Genomic DNA, 25,655 nt, shown 5'->3' on the forward strand with positions numbered 1-25,655 from the left:
CTATTTCTTAATTCAACAAATAGCTACTGGGAGAGTTCTATATGCACAGCAACATTCCAGGAGTGGTGGGAGCCACAAAGACAATGAAAGTTTGCATTTTATGAAATACTTTTACATTTCATTTTGTACTCATACCAATACTGTGACATGTTAATGGTACACTAAAGTTTGTACCAAGAAAAAAATAAAAGAAAAACATGTAAGGTAAGTAATTGGAACTAATTCTCTTTTAAAATTTCTTTGGAAGGAACTATGACAAGTATATTTTTATCAGTAGGCAAATTTATTGATTCCAGATCTTCTTCCATCTGTTTCTATCCTATAAAAGCTTTAATCTCAAGGCTTTTTAGACACCAGGCTAGTTAGAAAGCTGGCCATATACAAATGGGAATTTGAGCTGAAAAGTTAAACTTTTCTGTGCAAGGTATTTGTGCAGGAAGATGAATATAGAGCACGTTATCAGCGCGCAAGGGACTGGTGTCATGAAAGTCATAGAAAACAGGTGTTTTTCAGTGGGGGGTGGCAATTTTTTTTCACAATCTCGTTGTGGTTTTGGTAACACTCCGGATATTGTCAAACCTGTCAAATCCCTTCTTTGTGAACTTACTGGCTACCCTTTGTAAGGTCTAAAGTAGACACACAGACGCATGGTACTCTAAAAAATGAAGGGAAATATTACAGATACGTACTAATATTCTGGGAGTAGGCCAGTTCACCAATAACTACAAAAACAAAGGCATTCCGACAGGGACTCAGAGGCCCCCCCGCTGCCTCTATTAGGATGCTCACATCCCACCGCACCACCAGGTCATGAGACAAGCAGCAGAAACTCTGTTGTCAAGGCTCTGATGAGTAGCGACAGGGGTTGAGTTTGCCCATTAACAATCTCAAACGTACACAGACAATACGTGCTGCTGTGTCTGAACACAGACAGGGCTTCTGCAGGGGCGGCCTGATAATGACACCTCCCCCCACCCTTTTCTTTTTGCGCATTTCCTTTTGAATGTGTTTTAAAGTTTCTGACCCTTAGGAGAGGCTGGGCCTTTGCTCTTTCACAGCCAAATTACAAGAATGTATGGGAAGAAAAAAATGATCATTTGTCATTCTGACACGATAATTCTGAATTCCTTGGGTTAAAGTGCTCTTTTTTAACACATTATTTTGAAAAATGCATAAAGGTTTCTCAGAAATTTTTTAGTCGTCTTTGCTGTAGACAGCTTATAAGGAAAATTAACAAAACACTGGTTTTTAAAAGCAGCATTTCTATTAATTTTATTAGAAAAGTCATTTCTAAATAATAGTTTGTTAAATTATGATATTCTTATATATATGATAAATATATAGCATATATATAAAATTGTGAGGGTGATATTTGGTAAGATATTTTAATAATGCTTTTTGGAATAGTTTAGTTGCCCTTACAGCAATTTATCTAGTTCTAAGATTTAATAGATATACTTTAAATAAGAAATGTAATGAGTCAGTATCGGTGAAAATGTGCTTTTGATGGTTTTAATTAATTAAAACCTTTCATTCTTTAAAATAATGTTTTCCCATTATATACAAGATTGGCTTGCCAACCTAACCCCTACTTCAGCCAGTCTGCTGATTCCTACGTCTGAAATTCTTGGAGGTTATGTGTTAATAGAGAAATATATCTTCTTTTTTGCACTATCATTTCTTTAACAGGTAAAAAAATCCAAATTGGTTTATACTATCCCACATTAGCTCCACCAGTGAAATTTCTCTAATTTTCCAAACTTGATTACAATGCATTTGTAGGCCATAAGCAAACCACTGTATCTGCTGCAGGAAGTTCAAGTGTCAGCACTAACCCATACGATGAACTCCTGGGAACGAATAAGGACACATTCAAAAATGGCCCAGAGAGCAGGGTTTGAGTAGTAGACTCTACTAAAAACTTATTTCTCTCTGTTTCCCCTGCTTTCAACTAAACTGAAACCCTACCAATGCCGCCACTGTCTCCTGAAGATCTTATAATCAGAGCAGCTCTCCTGCCCAGTCTCATCTGATGGCAGCACTTTTCCTCTGCTCTTTTTTGCCTCGTTGGCAGTCTAGCCTGCTATCACTTTGAAAACACTGCAAAGGAAGTGCTTTCCATTAACTTCCAATTTATTCCTTTCCTATTGCGATACTAAAATGAGCAAAAGGAATGCTAAGCACAGAATTTTAATGTAATTCAATTGAAAAGGTTTGTTCCTCTGACAAAATCATGCTGCTGGGTAACATTCATTTTATTAAAAGAGAATCTGTCGAAAAAGAAAAGCAATTTAAGCTACAGGAGAACTAAGCTTTATGTATAAGATACATTCCAGAAAAGTTATACAGAAAATATTTGTATATTGAGTCATTTTTTCTACTGACTTTTGTTATAATTTCAGAGGTGTGCTCCTACAGAAAGAAATACTTTTGCTTCAGCATATCATGGTGAAAATCACACTAAGGAACTCAGGATTCATTTCAAAGACTATTTTGCATTTGTCAACATGCCATCTCTGCACATCTCATTTCACCTCATGGCTTGCACAGCTGAGTCAAGTGAACAAGCAAAATTGAGAACGCGTCTATACATGCCAGAACATACACAACGGCTGACTTTCCCTTCACTCTCAGTGACACCCGAGAGGTGACCGTTCAGAAGGCACAGTGCCCGGGCCACCACTCCACGCTATCTATTGCAACACCCTGGCTGAATGAGCCTCCTACCTCTTCACATGCTTTCAGGCAACAAATGGCAATTCCTGACTTCATTTAGTCGTAAGGTTCTTTGAGGCACGGTGTGGTTTCTCCGGTAACTGATTACAAGAACTTAAGCCCTTTTATGTCATCAGCAAAGTTCACTGTAAATGTTTTAGAAGTTTTTCTTCAATGCAAGCTCCTGATACAGTCAGCTTTATCAGGTGCGCAAACCTAGAGCCAAAGGCTTTATGCCCCAAACCACAGCTGCAGGATGCTTCTCAGAAGGTTTGCTCCTAAGATGTTAGGTCCCTTCGAAGCAAGATGCTAATCCTTAAGTAAAGGTAAATTTACCATGAAGCCAACTGAAACTTAAACTTTGGGCTTCTCCCTTACATGGGTCCCTCCCCTTTCCAAGGCCCTGCATCTAACTTTGTATCCTGCAATTTTGTCTTCTTTCTCAGAAAGAGGAATCTAATTTTTTTTTTTTCTTTAGAGATACGTTCTGGCTCTGTCACTCAGCCTGGAGTGCAGTGGCACAGTCAAAGCTCACTGTGGCCTCGAACTCCCGGGCTCAAGCAATCCTCCCGTCTCAGTCCCCCCTGAGGAGCTGAGACTACAGGAATGAGCCACCGTGCCCAGCCGGGATCCAAAAACTATAGAAGCTGTAGGCTCTCAAAAACACGGAATCCTCCAGCCCTTAAGCTTATATTGTTATTATAGATGATATTATTGTATCACAGTATTTTATAATCAGAGTAGAATTCTCATATACTTACTCAAAAAAAGTTGTCCATCCAGTTTCATCGCTTTTAGTGGCTAAAAGGCCACTATTGCCATGGTAAGTAAACAGAACTAATTCCAGTCCTTGAGCCGTCATGCTTTTCAAACATCCATTTGTTCCTATCGTCAACCATATCACTTGGTTATCGGGAGACACCACTCGAACTGGCATGCGATTTGGGTCCCGTCTGATTCTAAGGGTGTTGCCATTGCTGTCCGTCACAGCAGTAATATCATTGTCATTGCTGTAGCTAAAATTGTACAGGTAATCACCAGTGACTAAACTTACAGTATATTGGTGAGTACCATTGATGTCAAAGATGTAGAGTTCTTGATCAGTTGGAGATGCAACTTCATAAAAGTTCATAGAGTTAAGTAAAGGCTTATTCTTTGACACAGCCCGGATCCGGATATTCCCTAGATCTGCAATATACAGTGTACCATCTGGAGAAGCAGCCAGGGAAGATGGGGCATTGAGTTTGGCATCCTTGGCATAGCCATCTCCACTCTGGTAACAGTCACAGTTGGCATCATTTTTGCAGTCACACTCTGAAGGTATTCCGGCCACTAAGGAGATTTCCCCATCTGTTGTGACCTGCCTTATCCGGTTAATTTTCTTCTCATCAGTTTCAGTAATGTACAGGACCCCACTGTAGGACACAGCAATGGCAGTAGCTGATTCCAGTGTTGTCTGCACTGCGTGCTTCCCCACGGGATATTCCACTCCAGGAACCTGACAGTGCATGGGCCGTCCAGCAGCAATGCGAACTTGACGATTTTCAGTGATCTGTAAAACTACATTATTATCCAGGACATAAATGGAGTTATCCATAGGGTTAATGGCTAGGTCAGTGGGCCATTCCAGACGTACCTAACCAAAAAAAGAAATGGCCTGGTTAGTCAGTCACTGCACTACAGTTCATTCGCCAGAAGAGTAAATTAGACCATTCAGGGAAATTGGCATTAATCTGAGATAAACTGTTTTGTAATAGTTTTTTCAATAGCCTCAGTAAAATAAACCAAAAAGTAATGAATGAAGATAAATATAAGAAATAACACTTTCTTTTAAAATTCAGCCCACAGTAAGATTTGCTAGTTATAGGGAAATAGCAAATAAGCCTCTAAGTAGTGAGTCAACAGATATCAATGAGTTATGAACACACATGTTCCTACGGCAGCAATAACTACCAAATGTTGGGGCTTTCTAGGTTATGAATAGATTAGTGTTCTCTTGTGTTTTTCAATCAGCCTAATAGTAAACTTTCGAATTCAAAATATAAGTCCCTTGGGACTAATCATAGTGGGTTCTCTCTACTACTCAAGGAGCTCATGCAATCAAAAGATTAGAGATTTAAGCTGTTTGGTTCTTTTTAGAATATCTGCATGCTGCTACTTTACTGGTATTTTATTACAAATGCTTAGCATTTCTTAGTGATAACTGTTCTGTATCCCACTGAATTCATCAAATGCAGAATTACACAAGAAAATCACTTTTTACTAGCTCCTGTGATACATGTAGATGGAACTGCCCTATCAGAACCACTGCAACACATGATATATGCAGTTTAAAATGGTGCCATCACAGTCTACTGACTGAATAAGTCAAGTCACCCAGAGGAGAAACAAACGCGCCAGCTCAGTGTTGAGCACCTGGCTGATGTGCATGCTGGTGTCACAGGTTAAAGGTCTGGCTGAAGTCAAATCGTTAGAGCCCAGGAGAGTTGAGATGATTCCATTCTGGTCAACTTTCCTAATCATGGTTCCATCAACAAAGTAGATTAATCCATTCTTATCAATTGCCATTCCTGTATTTGAGAGAAGCAGGTATTAGTACTTTTTCAAAAATGGTTACTTTTCATTAACTATTAGGCCCATTACTAAACTCAATTATTTAACCCCAGTGACGACATCGGTGATAGGTAGCAGGTAGGGCTGCAGATTGCAAACACGTTAGAAAAAAACCAGCATAGGCATTTATAATACAAATAAATTAAAAATTCAGTAAGGAGGCAGGACATGGGGGTTCACGCCTGCAATCCTAGCACTTTGGGAGGCTGAGACAGGCAGACTGCCTGAGCTCAGGAGTTCGAGACCAGCCTGGGCAATATGGTGATACCCTGTCTCTACTAAAAAATACAAAAAAATAACTGAGTGTGGCAGTGTGAGCCTGTAGTCCCAACTAACTATTCAGGAGGCTGAGGCAGAAGAATGGCTTGAACCCGGGAGGCAGAGGTTGCAGTGAGCCAAGATCGCGCCATTGTACTCCAGCCTGGGTGACAGAGCGAGACTCCGTTTCAAAAAAAAAAAAAAAAGAAAAAGAAAAAAAAAAATTCAGTAAGGAAATAATCCAATTTTGTCAGAATCTCCTGTGAGTATATGAATCACACAGGTAATACCTGTATGTTTCAAATATAAATTATAATGATTATATAATGTTGTGGTCTATAAATTATAGAACCAGCTTCAAATTCCATTCCAGCTAACTTACAGCAACCATATTCTTCTAACAAAAATAGATCTAAGCCAAGGTTAGTGTTTTGTTGACCCTGTTACAATGAAATTTTCTATGATGAATAATTCAGTACAGATACTTTTTTCCAGTCCTTGTTCACATAATAGTCAGTAGCTATCATGAAAAAAATAAAGGCCCCAAACCAAAAGCATTGTATTGAGTGGCATAATACATGAGCAAGGAGTCAGTCCTGCCTGGTTTAAAAGCCTTTATCACGTAGAATTTTTTAGCCCTTGTTACCTCCAAAAATTCCTCACAGCAAGGATTTTTTCCCATGGCATAGAAACAAAAGTTGAACAGCTCCAAAGAGGGTGAGGGCTCATAGGGTTGCTTAGTGATGGTTTTTAAAGAAGCCTGGGACTCATTCACGACAAAGAAATTCCAGGACTATGAAAGAATTTGGATACTTCCTTGAAGTTTAACAGGATGTGACCTGAATTATCTAGAGTAGTTGCTTCATTCTTTGAAGAGCTGAAAAAATGGTATGATAATAAAGAATGCCAAGAACCTAATATTTACTGTAAAACCAAGTTAGGATTCTAGCAGTTTCATGCTATGTGGCTTTTAAAAACCCTAGATGTGAAACAGCTTTTCAGAACACTGTCAAAGGTAAAAAGTTAGACTCAGCATTAAACATGAGTAGGCATTAAATGGATTTTCTACCCTTTTTTTTTTTTTTTTTCCAAATAAATAAAAAGAAATCCTCAAATCGCCAACTGCTAGTACCTTTGGGACTCATGAGTGTGGCTTCCACGGCCTTCCCTCCATCCCCACATCTCGCCTCGTCAAACGGAAGGCACTGCTCCCCGGTTCCTGCGACGACTTCTGCATTTTTAGTCAAGTCTTTTGCCCCTGTAAGTGACTTTGGGCGATAAATTCTGCGGGTGTTTGTGTCAGAAACGTACAAATCTCCTGTGACTGGATCCGTTGCAAGGTAGTATCTATGAGCTGGGTTGCTGCTGTGAAAAGGATCATACATAAACATCAAAGGGAGTTACTCCTAATACACAGAGGGAAATTAAAAGCAAAATAAAACAGATCATGAGAAACTGATTCTAGTCTGGAATCCATGATCAAAGATGAGACATGAATAGTACTGTCTATTTAATAATGACTTAAAAGAATGTGCTCACAGGTAGGGTTTCTCTGATATTACTGTTTGTCTTCCTTGCCTGATGCTGAGGATTCAACAATTTACTAACAGTCATCTTAAAAATATTACCTTTAAAAGGCACCATGTGTCTAGCCTAAAACAAAGAAAAAAATTCTCCAAATCTTTTTTGCTCAATGCAAAGCCATTAAAAAATGCCCCTGAATGAGGGACATAAAGTTTATTCCAGGCGAAGGATGTCTCCATCAAATTTTCCTATAAGTACAATATGCTACTGATGCCACTCATACCTCGCCATAGGGTATTATCCTTTCAAACTAAACACCCTCCCCTTGAAGAAATGAGCACTTTGTCTGTCTCGGTTGCTCTATCATAATCCAGAAAAGTGCCAATGTTTGTCCTATGGGGTTAAACGTTAAAATGGGGTCATTCAAGTGTACGGGGGAGTCTCATCTGATGGCCTATGGCAGTGAGCTAGGATGCTGGATCCTTCAGTTTTCTTTCTAAAGTTCATATACTGAGCTGCTCTGAAACCTGTCTATGAATTTAGTGACATACAAAATGTAGTGCCTCAATTTTATAAATATAAAGAAATGCAAATGTAAAACATTTTATGTCCCATTACTTGTAAAAAATGGTAAGCCCAACACTATCAAGGAGGGGACAAATTATGACGTATCATCGGAATTAAAAAGCTAATATCCTTACAAACACTCAATGCCACATTCTTAAAATTAATGTAATCTTGTACATGTGCAAAGATTGCTTTCTGAAAAAAATCGGAAAAATAATTCAAATGATTTGGTGTCACAACCAAGATGTCAACATGACGGGAATCTATCAAACTCCATTGATCTTCTGATGACGAACTTAGTTATACTAATTAATTCTCATTCTCTCTCTCCCTCTCCCTCTTTCCACATGCAGCCAGACACACACACACACACACACACACACACCACAGAGTTATATGCCTGCTTCCATTTATTTTATTTGTGAACATCTAAAATATTTAGAAGAAATCTACCTATGTGAATATTTTTATTCTAATAGTGATGCAGTAGTCTCCTCATTACTAATGAAGTTGGGTTCTAATAAAACATTTTCACTACTTAATGATTTTCCTTCTAAGTGCTGAATAGATGTACTTTATCATTCCTGTAAGAGATTCTACTCTTAAAATTGTTGAAGTGTTTCTCATGTTGTTAGAGGAGGACAGGAGATCACACATGGAGACTGTAGGGGCCTTGTGGAGCGCCGAAGAGCTCTTAGGCTGTGATGTTAGTATACAGAGAAGCACAAAGCCATACAAAGGCTTGACTACCTTCAGCTCTGGGATCTCCTTTCCAGCCTTTAATATCTTTGAATGACAAAAGACAGACTAGAGCAAGAGGTCTTGAGTGTGTAAATGTGTGTGAAATGGTAAAAAGTAAGATGAAGAAGTCAGAAAGATGCAAGTCATTATGCAAGAAGAACATTTCAGAACAACTGGGTTATGCCGAATGATCAACTTGCTATGCTAAGTGTTATTATATCATTTTCCTAAGTTGATGCCTAAAATTTTAAATGCAGCAACACATATTGCATCCCTTAATGTGGTAGTTTATTACTTTGTAAGAAGTGAAGAGTTACATATCAATATAACATTTTGAGCAATTTTACAGAGGTTTTTTTTTTTTTTTTCCTTTCTATAAACAGTCTAATGTTGCCAGAGCTGGTCTTTCAGGTGTATATAATTGGTGACAGAGTTGCAACTCCACCAAACTAAGTCTGCTTTGAAAGACATGACATTGGAGAGGTTCCTTTAGTCTTTGAATATACATCCTTGAATATACAGTTAACTGTGAACAGCTGTGTACATGGTATGCATACACTCGTGTATACATACACACGTATTTTTTTTCTTATCAGTGTGTATCTTTGAGTATAAACTCTGTACCAGAGAGACTGGGTTTAAAGCCTAACTTCATCACTAACACTAAATGTATGATCTGGGCAAGTTGCCTAACTTATCTGTGCCTCAGGTTCCTTACCTATAAAGGTAGTGATAATAATACATATTTCATAGGATGCTGGGAGGATTACATGAACTAATATAGGTAAGATCCTTAGAACAGGGCCTAGTGCATACTACATACTCACTAAGAATTAACTGTCCCTATACTCGCCTTTGCCCTGTCGCTTCTTACAGTGCAATGTCATTTGCCTTACAACCTTAGAAAGTGCAGGAATACAATAATTAACTAAAGTATGAGTTGTTTCTGAAAACATTAAAAGAAAAAAAAAACTGGGTTTAAACTGGGTTTAGGTTTAAATTTGTTAAACCTAAACTTGGCTAGATTTAAATTTGTTTTCTTACTTCTGCTGTTATTAACAGCAGTTTATAATATCCTAAACTATTCAAGTAATGAAGACTTCTCTTAAAATACCTACTTTAAATTGCTTAGAGAGTAATGATGAACAGTGATGATTCATTCACGGTAAATGAGCCACACACACTTCCTCAGGACACCTTCATTTTGGGAAAAAACAAACCGATTTTTGAGGTGGCAGCTTCAGTGGTGGTGGCATCCTCTTAGCTATGGGACATGAGTTTTCTTGGTGCAAAAATGAATGGACATTCAAGTCCTAAGCTTGCCTTTACTGTCATCAGTTTTATTCTCATGGGGAAGGAATAAGAGAACGCCCAAAGTGGCGCTTATATTTATTTTCTGTCCTGAAGCATCTCCTTCCTAGAAGATACAGACATTTCTCCATCAAGCAACAGATGTCAATGGCTTTAAGAATGTCTGACAAATGAAAGCTGCGCTTTTGGATGCAACTCTGTTGTCCAGAAGAACAAATGTGAGGGAGTCTATGTGGCCCTAGAGAAGAGAATGAGCCTCTGGAAATATTCCGCACAGGACGGGAGGAAATGAGACGTTGACAAGTTCCCAGCAGTGCAGGCCAGCATGGTAAATTAGAGCTGGTTGTTAGATGCTGGTCTCTCCTAAATGAAAAGAGGGATCAGCATGGAAGCACTAAAAGGAAAAAAGGTGAGTCTGGATATTTCTAGTTGACAGACTGGTGGCAGTGAAGCTCTGAATCATACGCCATAGGACTGGGATTCAAGGTCATCTAATTTCAGCACAGAGAGTTGACAGGGTGAGCTAGTGCTTGCTGTCCAACTTTCTGAAAACCCAAAGCACTAAAGAGGTGGGTGTGTGGGTACGATGAGTGGTGAATTTTTAGGTCACTGATCTATCTAGTGCGAAAACGTGAGGCTACCATGACCGAAACAGGCTGCAGCCAACAGCTGGAGCACGGGGATTTTCCAAATGCTTGGTTTTGGGAAATCTCTGCTTAGCAGAAGCACAGCAGCATCCTTACGTGATTGATTGAGATTTTGCTATTTCAGAAAGGTTTGAAATATTACAATTTTGACTAATAGCAAAACCAAGGAAACTGAGATCAAGTTAAGAACCTTTAGTATATTACACCTTGATTCTTAACTCATCCTGAATTGCCTAGATCATCACAATTATCAAGACATCTACTCTACAGTCTCAGTCAATTAGACACAGATCCAGTGGTAAGTGCAGGCTGGATTTGCTCATTTATTTTGTCATAATTCAACCTTCTTAGACTAGAGAAAGATTCACAAAGAACAAGCCAGAGAACGGACATGATGAGCACTTCTATCTTTTGAGTTGGAAACTGTGCCACAGTCCTTAGAACACAAGACATTTGAAGAAGCATAAAAAACTACATTTATACAGAAAAGTAAAAAGACTTCTTTTATGGTAACCAAAAGACTGTTTAGAATATTGCAAGCAGGGACTGGGGGTGTGATATTTCCATGCCTGCTTGATTTTTAAATATTAAGTCAATAAGGAGTGCTGAATAAAATTTTTATAATTTGGTATCTAAACTTTAATGGATTCAAATTCACAGACTTATGATCGACACTTTCTTTGATCCTTTAATTGGTAATATAAAATTCACAAAGTTGATTTTTAGTTCTACATGTTTAAGTGCCCTTTGGCTGGTATTAATTAATGTAATTTTAAAATTTTGGAACGTGTGAGAATTGGAACAAGGATGACGTAAAATTTACTACATATTAAACGGGTTAGTTGGCAAACTAGTACTATAAACATCAGAGAAGGAAATGTTTGGTATATCTAAAAGAAACACATTTTTAAAGCATTGTAGCTGCTTCTATTTATGTAAAAAATTAAATATGTTGATTAGTAATATTTATATCTATTCATTAAAGTATAGCTAAGAATTTTTATTTCATGTAATAGCCTGGTGGTGCTTATTAGTTTGATATAACAGAATACTCTGAATTTTAAAATAAGAAGATGTGTTTTTATATTAATTTTTATTGAATATTTTTATTATTCCCCCATTAGTCCAATTAATGAGACTGTTTATAGTATATGAAATATACAAGAGGATAAAAGTGTGCATTTTTATATTTTAATTATTAACAACTGGCAATACCATTCCTTTTGTAGATTTAGACACACTTTTCAATTTCTTTTTCTTCCTATGACTTGTTCCTAAGCCTCTCATGACTCTTACGCTACCCAAGAAAGCGAGGATAAGAAGCATACCAGGAAGGATCTTATTAACCAGGAAAGGGAAGGTGACGACAGGCAGGCACACAGGAAGAAGCATCTGAAAAGAACTTTAATTTTTTAAGCTAAAAGAAGAAGTTCCAATGAACTAAAATATGTTGACTTTGCTAGGTCAATTTTATTACCTACTAAACAAATGGAATCCCTATTTTATCAATGACATGATCATGTTTGATGATTTGGGCTCAAAGACCTTACACATTCTCTACATCTTCCTCTTTCTTATCACTTAGACAAAGACTCTCCATTCTCTCCTTCCCTTTATCGCTTGCCTTCCTTCACTGCTAACCATCCTGTTTTAGGTTATCTAGCATCTCAAGGTGCAACAGCTTTCTAATTGATCTCATCTCGAGTCATTTTGAACTCTGACACCAAATTATTCTTCCTTTCAGTATGCCACTTTGCATATGCCACTTGTTCAGGATGCTAAAATGGGTCCCCACTGTCTCAGGTATCCTACAGGAGAGAATAATCCCTTAGAGCACTCAAGGTCCCAGGCAATCTGACCCTCCCCTGCCTTTGTGCCTGTATCTCTCATGACTACCACTATGAACCCCCTGCTCCATTCAGGTGGGTCTGATTATTCTCAGAACATGTCTTGCTCAGCTCTCCCCCAGTCCCCGGTAACTTTACTTGCTTTCTCTATTTCTTCATGACTTCTCTTTTCTTCTTGCTGTTCTGTTTCAGCAGATTTCATTTTTAGACCTAGCTCAAATATCAGCCCTTCCAGAAAATGTTTCCTTACCATACTGTCATCTCCCAGTAATCTCTTCCTTCACAGAACTATTCTCACATTTGAAACCATGGACCACGGGTATGATTAAGTGTCAAAGAACGATACTGAAAATGTTATCTAATTTGTCACGTATATACCTTGTCTCCCCCGCTAGACGGTGAGTTCTGAGAAGAGGTACTTTGTCTTATATTATTATTTTTCAAAGTGCCTAACATGCGGTAAGTGATCAGTTAACATGATTTATTTCATATAATTAAATATCCATATAAAACCCAAAAAGTGTACTCTGCATGCACGGCACATAAAGGAAATGCAGAAGCACAAATGTAGTTAGGATGATGGACAGAGGAGAAGGGTTATGGAGGATCATGAGAGAGGGATTACAATAGTATCACTGCCAAACACCAGAAGTTAGCACAAAATGAATTCCTACTGTTTAAATAAAGATGTCACTCTAACCTCATAGATCTTTTTTCCCAGAGGGAGAGATTATGGCTTCAAGTAACAGGTAAAAAGATTGTGAAATAAGTCTTGCTTTTTGCATACCCAGGGAATGAGCCCCTAGAAACTTAGGCATTGGGGCACAGAAAAACTGGCTGTGTGGTGCAGTGGAAAGAACATATTTTTAGAGTGGTTTAACTATCTGCTACCCATTTCTTAGGCATGTATTTTGGGGAAGATATGTAACCTCCTGGAGCCTCTACTGTGTCACCTATACCCCTGAAGGACTGCTGTGTGGATCTGCAATAACAGATACAAAATATCTGGCACCAGGCCTGGCATGGAATAGGCCTGCTTGTTAAAAGGTAGCTGCTTGGATAGTTTTTTCTGTATTGCCTCCAGCATTTTCACATTTAGTTGGTGTGCAACCTGTCTGTCTTCCCTCTTTTCTCCACAGCTACCAAGAAAACAAGACAAGAAAATTTTTGATATTCTACTATGGTTTCTGATAGCAGAGCTTTGCATGCTCAGTATTCTGGAGAGATGAAGTGCTGATTTTAGCACGTGACTGAGCTATTAGCTGCGAGTATAAGATCAACAGGGGATCTCAGGAAAAGATCATGGGGCCACATCTGGTCACCCTGATATGCAACAGCTATCCACCTTTCAGTAGAACTTTGGTTTTTATTTGCTAGTTGTCAATCACTACACAACAGGTTAAAGGGGTTTTGTTGACTAATTCATCTAAAAGACCTCACATAAAATATTATTGTTTCCATCTGATATCATTTCATTAGCTATTTTAATGACCAAAGTAGATCTAGCATTTCTAACCTGTTTAGCTTTTTGCTAGCTTTACTTTAAAACATTGGTTTTCCCCGCCTTTTTTTTCTATCCTTCGCAAAGTTTTTCAATCAAATGTGTCCATACAAGTCTTTATTGTATCTTCTGCAGCTACGTGTACACAGAAAGTGGAACATGAAACACTTCTGAGTCTATAGATTTGCTTCAACTATATTTGTCCTTCACTTTGAAGAAAGTCATTTCCTCCATAATAATGGCAATGAAAACATTCCCTCTTAAATCTAGTAATTCTTCCAACTTAGGAAAATATAAACCCTAGGCAAAGAGGAATTTACCAAGAAGCTAATAATTAAGCTTCAGCTTTGGGGTCTCTCACTCTGCCAAGCCACATGTTCACATAATTGTATGTTTTAAAAAATTTGCCAAGGTAAAATATTTCTAGATTCTTTTTCTTTTGAAATCTTTATTTATTTATTTATTTATTTTTTTTTTTGAGACGGAGTCTTGCTCTGTCGCCCGGGCTGGAGTGCAGTGGCCAGATCTCAGCTCACTGCAAGCTCCGCCTCCCGGGTTCCCGCCATTCTCCTGCCTCAGCCTCCGGAGTAGCTGGGACTACAGGCGCCGCCACCTCGCCCGGCTAGGTTTTTGTATTTTTAGTAGAGACGGGGTTTCACCGTGTCAGCCAGGATGGTCTCGATCTCCTGACCTCGTGATCCGCCCGTCTCAGCCTCCCACAGTGCTGGGATTACAGGCTTGAGCCACCGCGCCCGGCTAGATTCTTTTTCTTAAAGAGTCTCCAATAAAACACAGCCTGTCCTGGGTATTCATGGAACAATGCAGGCCTTCTCAAACCTTCCTACTGTGCTTCAGGTTTCATTCTGTTCAACATGGCTTAGATTGTGTCAGTCAGTAATTAATGCTTGGAAATCATTTTTGTTATACAGAGATACTCCTTATACTTTTTTGTAATGAAATTTATTTTGTGAACCAACTGAAAAAAATTTCTCAAATTATACCACGTAAACAACTTGCAATATATTGTATAATAATTGTCCAATTAAGCACTTTTAATTCCTTTGATGATCTGTGATACTGTTTCCTCTCTCATGATGAAATACTCTTAGAAAACAATTTTAGAGGGTCACATTGCAACGTAAAAAGGATATTTGAAAATATACAGTAACCTTAAGGTATGATGCTTACCTATGTCTAAAATCTTTATTTCTTGGTGGAAGCAGGTAAAAACAGGTAAAAAAAAGAAAGCACAGTTAGAAAAGGCTTCTAAAATATAATGAGTTGAATTCTGGGATTTAATTATTTGTATGGAAAGTTGCCAACTTGGCAGAAATGATACTGGAAATGAATTCTGTAGTCTAGGGCTTACCAACTAACGTACAGAATAGGCTGATTTGAAAATCACACTTAAATGAACAAAGCAAAGACAATATGTTACTTTTCCTACTGTCATTATGGCTAATGGATTAACCCAACCTGAGGATCCAATATTCTAGTTAAAAGTCAAAGCCTTAGTTCATTTAAAAATCACTGGAAAATATTTTATGCCTTAATTTCAACCACTGAAATAAAAGAGCTACGCCTATTTCACAGGGTTATTCTAAAGAAAACAAAAGAGATTTAAGAATCATAGCTCTATCATTTTAGAAAGCACAGAAAATTCACTGAAATCAGTAAGATATTTGATATACTGGGTGACTTTATGCTCTTTAATACACTTATGGGACAATATATATGTGCTGTGCTTCTAACTGTAAGCAAGAATCTGGCTTCTTTCTGGGGGAAACTGTAAACCTTGGGATGGTAATTTTTATACGAATAAATTAGTACATCAGACTCAACATTTTTTTAAAAGGCAGGTTGAGCTTTGGTTAAAAGCCCAAATTTAGGAAAGACATACCTTAGTTCTAAGACACTTGTTACATTTCCAGAAGGGAATATCCGCCGCACATAGTTGAAATCGCCTACATATAGACTGCCATCGATCCCACAAGCTAGCGCCACTGGGGCCAGTAGCTTGTTACCATCAGCTTGACCATTGCAACTGGGGCAGGAAATGCTGCGTCTTCGCCCATTGCCCATGATACTACTCACGACTGGAGGCTGCTGGGAGATAAACTGGTTTTCCCCATTTCCCTTGTACAGTATACCTAGAAGAAATAAAGTGCGTTTTTTTTCTTATGATGAAAAAGTGTAAAGGTGAAAAGCAAGTATGTTCATGATTGCTTTAACTATAATTCAATGCCTGTTAGGTCTGGATTAAGACATTCTTATTTGAAGCTCCATTGGAAAGAACTGTATTCAACGACCTAGTGTAAAATATTACATGATAAAGTACATAGGATATACACAAAAAGTGCTGTCTACTGTGAACTGAAGTCATGTCTGGTGAAAGGAACAAAAGACTAAGAAGAATTAAAACCCCAATTCTCAACCTCAGCGATGATCTGTCATGGCTGTACACTGAAATGGCCTGGGGAGCTGCCAAAAAGTATTAATGCCTGCTTCTCACCCAGAGAGACGGTGGTTTAATTTGTCTGAGGTACAGCCTTAGCCCTGAAATTTAGAAAAACTCTCCAGATGATCTTAACGTGCAGCTAGGTTTGAAAACAGGCTCTACATAATATTCCTTAGGGAATAACAAGTTTGCCTAATTGTTAATCAATATTGAAAATATTCAATTAATAAAAATGTGCACCAGGAATATAAATTTTTCTTTTAATTTTATAATTTTTTTTTTTTTTTTTTTTTGGTTTTTTTTTTTTGAGACGGAGTCTCGCTGTGTCGCCCGGGCTGGAGTGCAGTGGCGCGATCTCGGTTCACTGCAAGCTCCGCCTCCCGGGTTCCTGCCATTCTCCCGCCTCAGCCTCCGAGTAGCTGGGACTACAGGCGCCCGCCACCACGCCCGGCTAGTTTTTTTTTTTTTGTATTTTTAGTAGAGACGGGGTTTCACCGTGTTAGCCAGGATGGTCTCGATCTCCTGACCTCGTGATCCGCCCGCCTGGGCCTCCCAAAGTGCTGGGATTACAGGCTTGAGCCACCGCGCCCGGCCAAATTTATAATTTTCTTTAAATTTAACAAACTTTATGGAAAACAAAGGTAGAAAATATCAAACTCCAAAGCTGTTAATGATAACACAGGCTTATTTTAACTCTACCTATACTGTCAAAGACTATTCCTGTGTATACTCTCATTTGATAGGAGAATGCATATACATGCAGTTATTCAAAATGTCAAACATAACAAAACTGTTGTGGAAGGCCAGTGTATTATTTAAAGTGAATTCTGCTTTAAGGCATGGAAGTGCCAATAATTTTATCAAGACAAAATGCCAGTCTGCTCCTTTATGGTCTTCAGTGAAAATCGGAGAAAAGATTCCAAATGAATGTTAAATATTTTCATAGTTAGAAATTAGATTTGAGTTGAGATTCTAATTTTATTCCTTTTGCCACTGATATATACAGATCAATGGCTCCAGTTTGGTGTGATGCACACGGGGTAGTCAGCTGCTATTGTTCCATGCATATTTTATGACACTTCTCAAAGTGTTCTCATCTGTATACACCACCTGCTGCTTTCACTTGAGAGAGGCATATATTATATTTATTGAATGTTCTATGTTCCAAAGCAGTTCTCAGAGATAACGACTCTACTTCTTAGCAGAGAGACTGTTAAAAGAATAATCCCACGAAAGCACAATCAGGAAACTTGAGAAAGTGCTTTTTCCCCCACTTTGGGATAATTTTAAAGTGAAGAAGAAATTAGAATAATTATGTTCTCCTTATAGCTCAGCACATTTTAGGTGCATTCTGTGATTACTTTTTTAATGCTTTGCTATTTGGATGATGTAATAATCATAGCAAATTTACATAAAGAAATCAGGGAAAATAAAACAGGTTTATTCAAATTTAAGAAAAATAAGCTAAATAAGGCTAGATCATAACAAGAGGTGAAATGCATTTTGCCTTGAATATTCAAAGAATGCATTAATGGTATCTAAGATTCTTCTTTCTGTGATTATGTTAGTTGATAATCATGGAGCTATAATTTCCTATAAGAGCCAGTTGTGTAATTTTCATCAGAAGAATCCTACAAGTCAGACTACCGCTCCACGACATCTGATTTATTCAGTCATTACTTTGAACGACTGGCCCTTCATGCTTCTTCTCTATGATGACAGAACAGAAAGATGAACATTAGAATATTTATTTCCATGTTTCAGGGTGCCTGCACGAATAACTGTCAGCATCTATGTTTCCATCTTCTCCCTCATGTCTTTCTATAGCTCATCCACCTTGTCATGACTACAAATCACTTTGTTTATTCAATTAGACACATGTCACTTTGGAAAGCCACTACTTGTCAAAATGTTCTTGGATAAAATTCTAAACTGCAATCTGTTCACCCTGTGGCTGAGGTTATCTCACATTTAAAAAATAACATATATTTTATTTCAATTATTTATTTTTGAGACGGAGTCTTGCTCTGTCGCCCAGGCTGGAGTGCAGTGGCACAATCTTGGCTCACTGCAAGCTCCGTCTCCCTGGCTCAAGTGATTCTCCTGCCTCAGCCTCCCAAGTAGCTGGGATTACAGGTGCCCACCACCACGCCTGGCTAATTTTTGTGTTTTTAGTAGATACGGGGCTCCACCATGTTGGCCAGGCTGGTCTGGAACTCCTGATGTCAAATGATCTGCCCACCTCAGCCTCCCAAAGTGCTGGGATTACAGGTGTGGGCCACTGTGCTCGGCCTAAATATATTTTATAATTTAGAACATTTTTTTTTGAGGACAGCATTTTGGAAAGTTTGGTTTTTACATCTGCCTTGATATTTTAATAGAAGTTAACCATATGTTATTCTGGTTTAGAATATGTGTGTATTTATATTATACATGCACAGAATATCTACACATTGCTGAATCCTCCTGAATATAGTATCCTGTGTTGTATCACACAGTGGTAATTACAGAGGCATGGGCTTTTTAGGAGCTAAAGAGATGCCTGCAGTTTTCCTATTGATTTGTAATCTCTTTAGTGAAATCTTGTAGCTAATTGGTTATGAACTTTACCCTATATACTCATCATAACTAAATGGCATCTAGAGACGTTTCCCCTAGTTTTGTTTGTAGAGGGCTTCTGAAGGAATACAGAAATATGTTCAAACTGTGTGACATATAATTTTACATAATTTCATCAAGAGCAGCTAGTAGCATGTTTGGCATATGGCTTCTCATTTTAAAAGACCATGATTGAACCTTGTGCTACTAATATAACAGAATGAGACTACTACTGCTTCAGACACCACTGATGAGTTGAGAGGCTCTGAGAGAACACTGGAGTCCCCTGCTTGGTCAGGAGTCCCACCTTTTCAATGTGTGCTGCGTGTGGCACTAGACAGCAGCTCTGCTTAATTTGGGGTGCAAATTGAACTGCATCCTGATGTCCAGGACATAACTGGAAGGGGTGTAGAGCTTAATATACTGCTATAAAATAGTGAAGCAGGGAAGGGTTTTTCTGCTTTTTTGTTTGTTTGTTTTTCCTTACTACTGATTTTCTCAGACTATTATTTCCTGGAGTGAAGGCACTAGCATTTTCTTCCTTTTTCTGTTTTTTGAGACAGAGTCTCACTCTGTCACTCAGGCTGGAGTACAATGGCACGATCTTAGCTCACTGGAACCTCCGCCTTCTAGGTTTCAGCGATTTTCCCACCATAGCTTCCTGAGTTGCTGGGACGACAGGTGTGCAACACCACAAATGGCTAATTTTTGTATATTTTGTAGAGACAGGGTTTTATCATGTTGCCCAGGCTGGTCTCAAACTCCTGATGTCAAGTGATCCACCTGCTTTGGCCTCCCAAAGTGCTGAGATTACAGGCATAAGCCACTGCATCCGGTCCAGCAAGAGCATTTTCAAGCACTGGTCTGAAAACTACTTTAGACTGCATATATTTGGAAGGTTAAAATGCACACTCTCCAACACCCACAAAAAATTGTTTTAAGGAGGAATGAACATTGAAGCAACATTAATCTGAAAAAGTGACCATTAACTATAAACATTTAATTGTACTACACTGTCAAGTCAACATTCTGAACCTTCCAAAAACCTCTGCAAAGTCAAGAGCTAGATTATTTTGCTGAGATTGTGACTTTTTTCTCTGGCTATCAGTAAAAGTAGAGTACTAGTATGATATGGTTTAGGACAGGAGGCCAAAGGATAACAGACTAACTTTAGGTCTTGCTTTTCTAGCAAAGCACCCTTTAAGTTGTCTGAGATGCAGCTAGTATGTAGGCAAAATGTTGGAAACATAGTCTAGACAACAGAATTGTGTTTCATATAAATAATATTCTTGATGAGATTAGGCTGGTCATATTTTGCAAATATTCCTCTTTTGGTTTGCAGCATCTGAAACATGTTTCTTCAGAGCATATTCACTGGCACATTATCAGGTCTACTCCTAGGAACACTTTTGCTTCTTGCTTTTTTCTCAGATTATTCATTATTTCCCCTAATATTCATCAAGTCAAGTAACAATATATGTGACCCCATTTGAGTGGCAGAATGTTTTATTTCCCTAGTAGTCTAACAAGAACCGAAAAAAAAAAAATCTAGATAATCAGAATAATTACCCAAAAATTAAAATCTACTAAAAATATTTTGGTGAAGTCACATGATTTTGTTTTCTTTATTTTAAAAACAAATTCCCCTCCCTCCATTTTTGGTAAACTTTTCTAAGTACTTTGGCTCACACTCACTGACTCATTGTGGAATGAGACACGCTCGCTGAATCTGTGCTGACGACTCCCACTCAGAGATCCTTCATTGCAACACCAAAGTTAGTCTTTCACATTCTGATGGGAAGATCGTTTCGGCGATGAATACATGAACATTTTAAAGTCTATTAAGAAAGTGGTATATAGTTCCCACTTTAGGCTTTTATAATTTTTAAAAATTCACCTTTATTCTTTTTCTACCATTTCTAATCCTACAGCATGGATAGGATAAAATGTTGCTACGATCTCGTGAGTTGGAAAGTGGGCAACATTAGCTATCTATGAACAATACATTACGATATCAGCCGTCTATGAACAATACATTACGGTATCAGCCGTCTATGAACAAGAGCTCACCGTTCTGTACATCCAGCACGTGATGTTTATCTAATGTCCAGCCACCCATGTTGGATGCATCCAATTCATAGCCCTGCAGAATGGCAGTCCTCTTTTCCCACAGAGTCAGGTCCAAACACGACTCATACTCATATCCAACTGACACTGGAATCCAAACAAAGCACAGCTCATCTCTCCAACTACTGGGGGAAACGCAGTTTATTTTCTTACTTGGAAAAAACTGCCGTTTTCGCATCTGTGTTCTGAGACTGTATTTCCACTTATTTGTGAGCAGTTTATTTTTTAATTTAAGAAGATTAGACCATATACAAGATTTTTAAAAAATGATCTCCAAATATTATTTTCTACTGATTTAACAGAAAATGAGTGTTTTTCTTCCCCATACCGCCCTTTCATGAGGGGTTCACAGCACAAAATAAAGTCCAGATTGGGCAGCTGGTTAAGTAATTAGATCAGTCTCAAACAGTGATTAGATAACAACTAAAAATAATGTTTGCCATCTGAATAATTAGAACTCTTTAGTTTTCAGGAGTGTTAAATTATGGAAAATATTTATGATAAGTAAGGTTCAATGGAATAAAAAATTTAGCCAGATTATGACATTATGTTGACATATTACTATCAGAAATAAACAAACTAGCAGTAATATGAATAAATCACAGATGAAAAACTTTCCAGGGTTCACAATGAAACAGGGATTTTAAAATTTAGAAAGAATGAAAGGAGAAGTGGCAACTACTGGATTGATTTGAACTAATTCAAATCCAAATTACCTATTAATTTCAGAGTACAATGTTCTCTTTTAAGGTAAAAACTAATTAAAACAAAAACATATCATTCTTTAGTTTTTGATGTTCTGAGCTTGAAGCTATACTATATACCTAATCTCTTTCTGTCTCTCAACACGTCACACTTTGATTGCATTGTCCAGTCATTCAATAAAACAACTGGTTTGATTGTCCTTCCACTAAATGAACTGGCCCTTCTAGTGAAAACAGCTAATGTAAATTCATGGACACAAATGTCTGCTATCCTGTTTAATATCAATATGCATTGAAAATATATTAGTGTTAGATACAGACATGAAAACAAATAAGGAAATCCAGGGAGGTAAAATTATAAAGAGAAGAAAATGAAAAAAGAAAGGGACACAATAAGGAAAGAAACATGGGGGGGAAAAGGATGTGACAAGCTGAAATGTCACTCAGAGCATTCCTCAATAACATAATTTCAGCCAGGAAAGACTGATATTTTCTTCTTGCCACATGGAGGACATTCCTTTTCCCATTGTAGATCTAAACTAGCCAAGGTATAATATCCCTAGGACAACCTTATTCTCTTTATATTCTGTTTATCCACTGACTTCCCTGGGTTACAATTAATTTATGATAGTTCTGACTTTGAGAAAAACTTCATTGCAGCAAAGATTTATATGGAACTTACCTACAGCTTCAGATAGACCATAGACCTTCTGATTATATGCATCTGTTTTATCCCATATGAAAGTATAGGCCAAGTTTGGTGAGGCAGGAAACCACTTTTGGAAGAGTCTTCCTACTACAGCTACCATAAGATGAACCTTCATTAAATTAAATGGAATAATAGACTGGGTCATGGTGATCTTGAGAACTGACTTATACCCTGCAGCTCTGGAACTGAGGTAGGAGAGTTTCAAATCTGTTCCTGGAATTGTAGTTTCCTCGTGGAGTACCTAAGTTTGAATAAAGCAGAAGTTTCAAACTGTGATCATGTATGACTATTAGAGAAAATATATTTATGTAGTATATATTCACTATATTTGTGAATAGTGACTCTTTGTGTCTTAGTGTAGTTACTCTTAAAGACAATGTGCTTATTTTAGTTGCTTTCGGACAACTAAAATAAGACACAAAAGAAACACTATTCACAAATATGCATTTGAGCTGTTATCTTAATTCAATAATTAAAAATAACTCTGCTGCCAGCCCAAATGTCTCTTCCTAAAAGCCTCTTGTCATTTATTCTGAGTTAATCATAGCTCGGGTGCTACTCTTCACACGGGAAGCACTGTGACTGCTCCATCAGGCTGACATGCACTGACTCGTTAGTGTAGTAGTCACAGTGGATTCTCACTAACCCATCTTTCACCCCATCACCCTGGAGAATTAGAGCAGACATTTGTAAGATGGTTAGCTCGGAACAGGGATGCAGTCTAGGCCAAAGATCTGGCCTGTGCCAGCTGGCTCATTTAGGGACTAAACCAATACGATAGCCTCATCAGCTGGCTGGTCACAGTCTATAAAGACAGTAAGGATAACAAAAAAGACTCAATCATTTGGGTTAAAGTGTAGCAAATTCCATATCCATGTTGAGAGGTAATGTAATAATAGCACCTTGTCATAATTAAAGATTGAGCTCCAACTTACCATGGGTTTTTGATATGATGGTAAATTAGATAATATTTTAAAGCTCCATAAAATTTCTCCTAGAGAGAAACTAATATGTTATTAAATGCACATAGAACCTATCAATTCACACTTTTTTATCTGAAACTGGACTGTAAAAACGAATATAATTATGTGCATAAGAAATATCTCCTTTACAAATTAAAAAAAGATTATACTCTTAACCCCACAGATTACCAGTGTGACTAGCTCTGTGAATGCCGACAACATTTATATTAACAAATGCAAAATACATTATGCCAAAACATTACTTATTTTGAAAAATGTGTTTCATGTGGCATATACAATTTTTCTAAAGAGTTCATATTCTCTTTTCCAATGCTCCTGTTAGTTTGATGAATAAGAACAGCTCTTCCTGGGCTTTCCACATAGGCTGTTAAGTGCAAGGCTATCTGTGTTCAAGAACGTGCACCAGGAACTCACTACTTTCTCCATGAAGAATTAAACAGTACTCTCAAAGGCTTCCTCATATTGCCCTATCAAGATTCATTATTCAGACAGAAACAGCTGCCTTTTCATGTTGGAAAGATCTTAGAATACTGATTCAGTGTTCAGCAATGTTTCCCCTTTCCCCAACACCTCCACATCGAACAGTTAAAGATGATGTGTATCTGCCATCTCCAGACTTTAATAACTTCAGTAAAACCCTCCAAGACCCCTTGTACTGAGGGTAGAGCTGTCAGCTTCAATATAAACAATCACATAGTTGGAAGTAGCACAAATGAATGGATGAAGGAAACTTCCATTCTGGCCCGTCAGTCGGTGTTGGCATGAAGATGGACGCGATGTGGTACAGTAGAGTAAGAGGCATTTCTAATGTAGATACACAAATTTATTACCATTGGAGTTTTCCTTCAAACACGCTGACTGAATTCAGCCACAAAACGGCCTTAACCAAAATAGTTTACAAACATATAGAAACTGTGTAGACCTGGGGAAACCATTAAATTTAAGGCTGAGGGTACTTCTGTAAGACTGTAGGTTGTTAGGGTGAAAGGTTTAAAGATAACTCATTGTTCTCCCATAATCAGTGAAATATCAATGAGTTAGTTCGAAAAATAGATTCGGTGACTCCAGAATGGTCCTGATAATATGTGATTTAACCCTAAAGCCCATCATTTGCTTCCTCTTATTTTCAAAATAATTTCGTATCCATTTGATAGGTCTTCCATGAGTAAGGGACTCTCTTATGAATATTATATGTATTTCCTGTGACCTTCCAGAAGCTGCCTCTCTATTTCAAAATATCATGTGTTATACTAGATTTTAGTATCTGTAATTCTGTTCATTAAAGCATGTGTTTCTCTGATGTAATTTAACTTGACCATGTTATTGAGCATTAGAAGGAAAGGTAAATCCAGCCAAAGTGGGAAAATAAACCATCAGGACGACTTTTGCCAGCTGCGTGAGCTGTAAATCCTATTCCTGATCCTGTTCAACATTCGGTTAGGAACCACGTCCTGCCAATTCTATCTTCCAGTCCCTGTCTAATGTGTTCCCTCTTCCTCATTTCCACTACCATTGTGACTGCAAGGCCCTCTCCATCTGAGCCCTGGATATGCATGGATATACACTTCACAAGAAGAGCCTGTTCACTCATTTCTCTCTTCTCTCAATATCTTCTGCACTTCTATCAAGTGCGTTTTGCCACTTGAGTTAACTTTAGAGAAATGCTGAAAAAACTCCATTGGGGCCTGGGTTCCACATCACCTAAAGAATTCAAGGTCTCCACTGGATTGCGCCTCAGGGCCATTTATAAACTGGTCCTGGGGTCATCTTCTGCCTCCTTCCCCATTATCCCCTCCACAGCATGACTTGTTTTTGCCACTCCACTGTTGCTTACACATCTTCAATCTGAAACATGCTTTCCTCCCTCTAGCCTAATCTGTGTTTAAGACCAAACTCCTCAGTCATTCTTTCTTTGGCTTACTCAGGAATTGACCTCTCCTTTGAACTTGTATGATTTTTCATTAAAATCTTTATCGTATTTAGAATGGCAGGATGCATGTCTTATTCTTCTTTTTATCCTAGTAAAGTACCTTGTACACAGTAGGCTCTCAGTACATTTTTACGAAATATTTGCCTACTGCATGAATGAATGGAGAAAAGACTCCATGTATTCATGGAATTGTTGACTATCTGAAACCCATTTTAATGTCCTAGTTTGCTAAAAATTTGACACCTACCGACAGATACTGACTCTAGGTAAAGTCTATTTTAGGACTGACTATGAAGTCTAGAGTTCTTGCAAGATGGGCCTGGGGAGGAAGTATTAAATTGATTGAGGTTACAATGAACTTCTTAAAGTTTCAGCTCAAAGTTGGCTTGACCATTTCACAATGAATCCCTGAGGTGTTGCTG

General features: G+C 38.0%; 1 protein-coding gene across 2 annotated transcripts in view; it reads right to left on the reverse strand.

The window, feature by feature from the left end:
* The window catches only part of TENM3 (teneurin transmembrane protein 3), a 470,182-nt gene that overhangs the window by 35,666 nt on the left and 408,861 nt on the right, over positions 1 to 25,655 (reverse strand). Inside the window, exons 16-22 of one of the 2 annotated variants that reach the window (XM_031935298.1) lie at positions 22,294 to 22,561; positions 20,851 to 20,994; positions 15,625 to 15,874; positions 14,913 to 14,933; positions 6,719 to 6,951; positions 5,131 to 5,285; positions 3,477 to 4,351 (exon numbers count right to left, since the gene is read on the reverse strand). In XM_031935298.1, coding sequence (XP_031791158.1) covers positions 3,477 to 4,351; positions 5,131 to 5,285; positions 6,719 to 6,951; positions 14,913 to 14,933; positions 15,625 to 15,874; positions 20,851 to 20,994; positions 22,294 to 22,561 — 1,946 coding nt within the window. The remainder of the gene's footprint in view (positions 1 to 3,476; positions 4,352 to 5,130; positions 5,286 to 6,718; positions 6,952 to 14,912; positions 14,934 to 15,624; positions 15,875 to 20,850; positions 20,995 to 22,293; positions 22,562 to 25,655) is intronic. The other variant, XM_023221030.1, reaches the window with a different exon arrangement.

Source organism: Piliocolobus tephrosceles, chromosome 3 (assembly GCF_002776525.5).
Source record: "Piliocolobus tephrosceles isolate RC106 chromosome 3, ASM277652v3, whole genome shotgun sequence".
Taxonomy (NCBI): Eukaryota; Metazoa; Chordata; class Mammalia; order Primates; family Cercopithecidae; genus Piliocolobus; species Piliocolobus tephrosceles.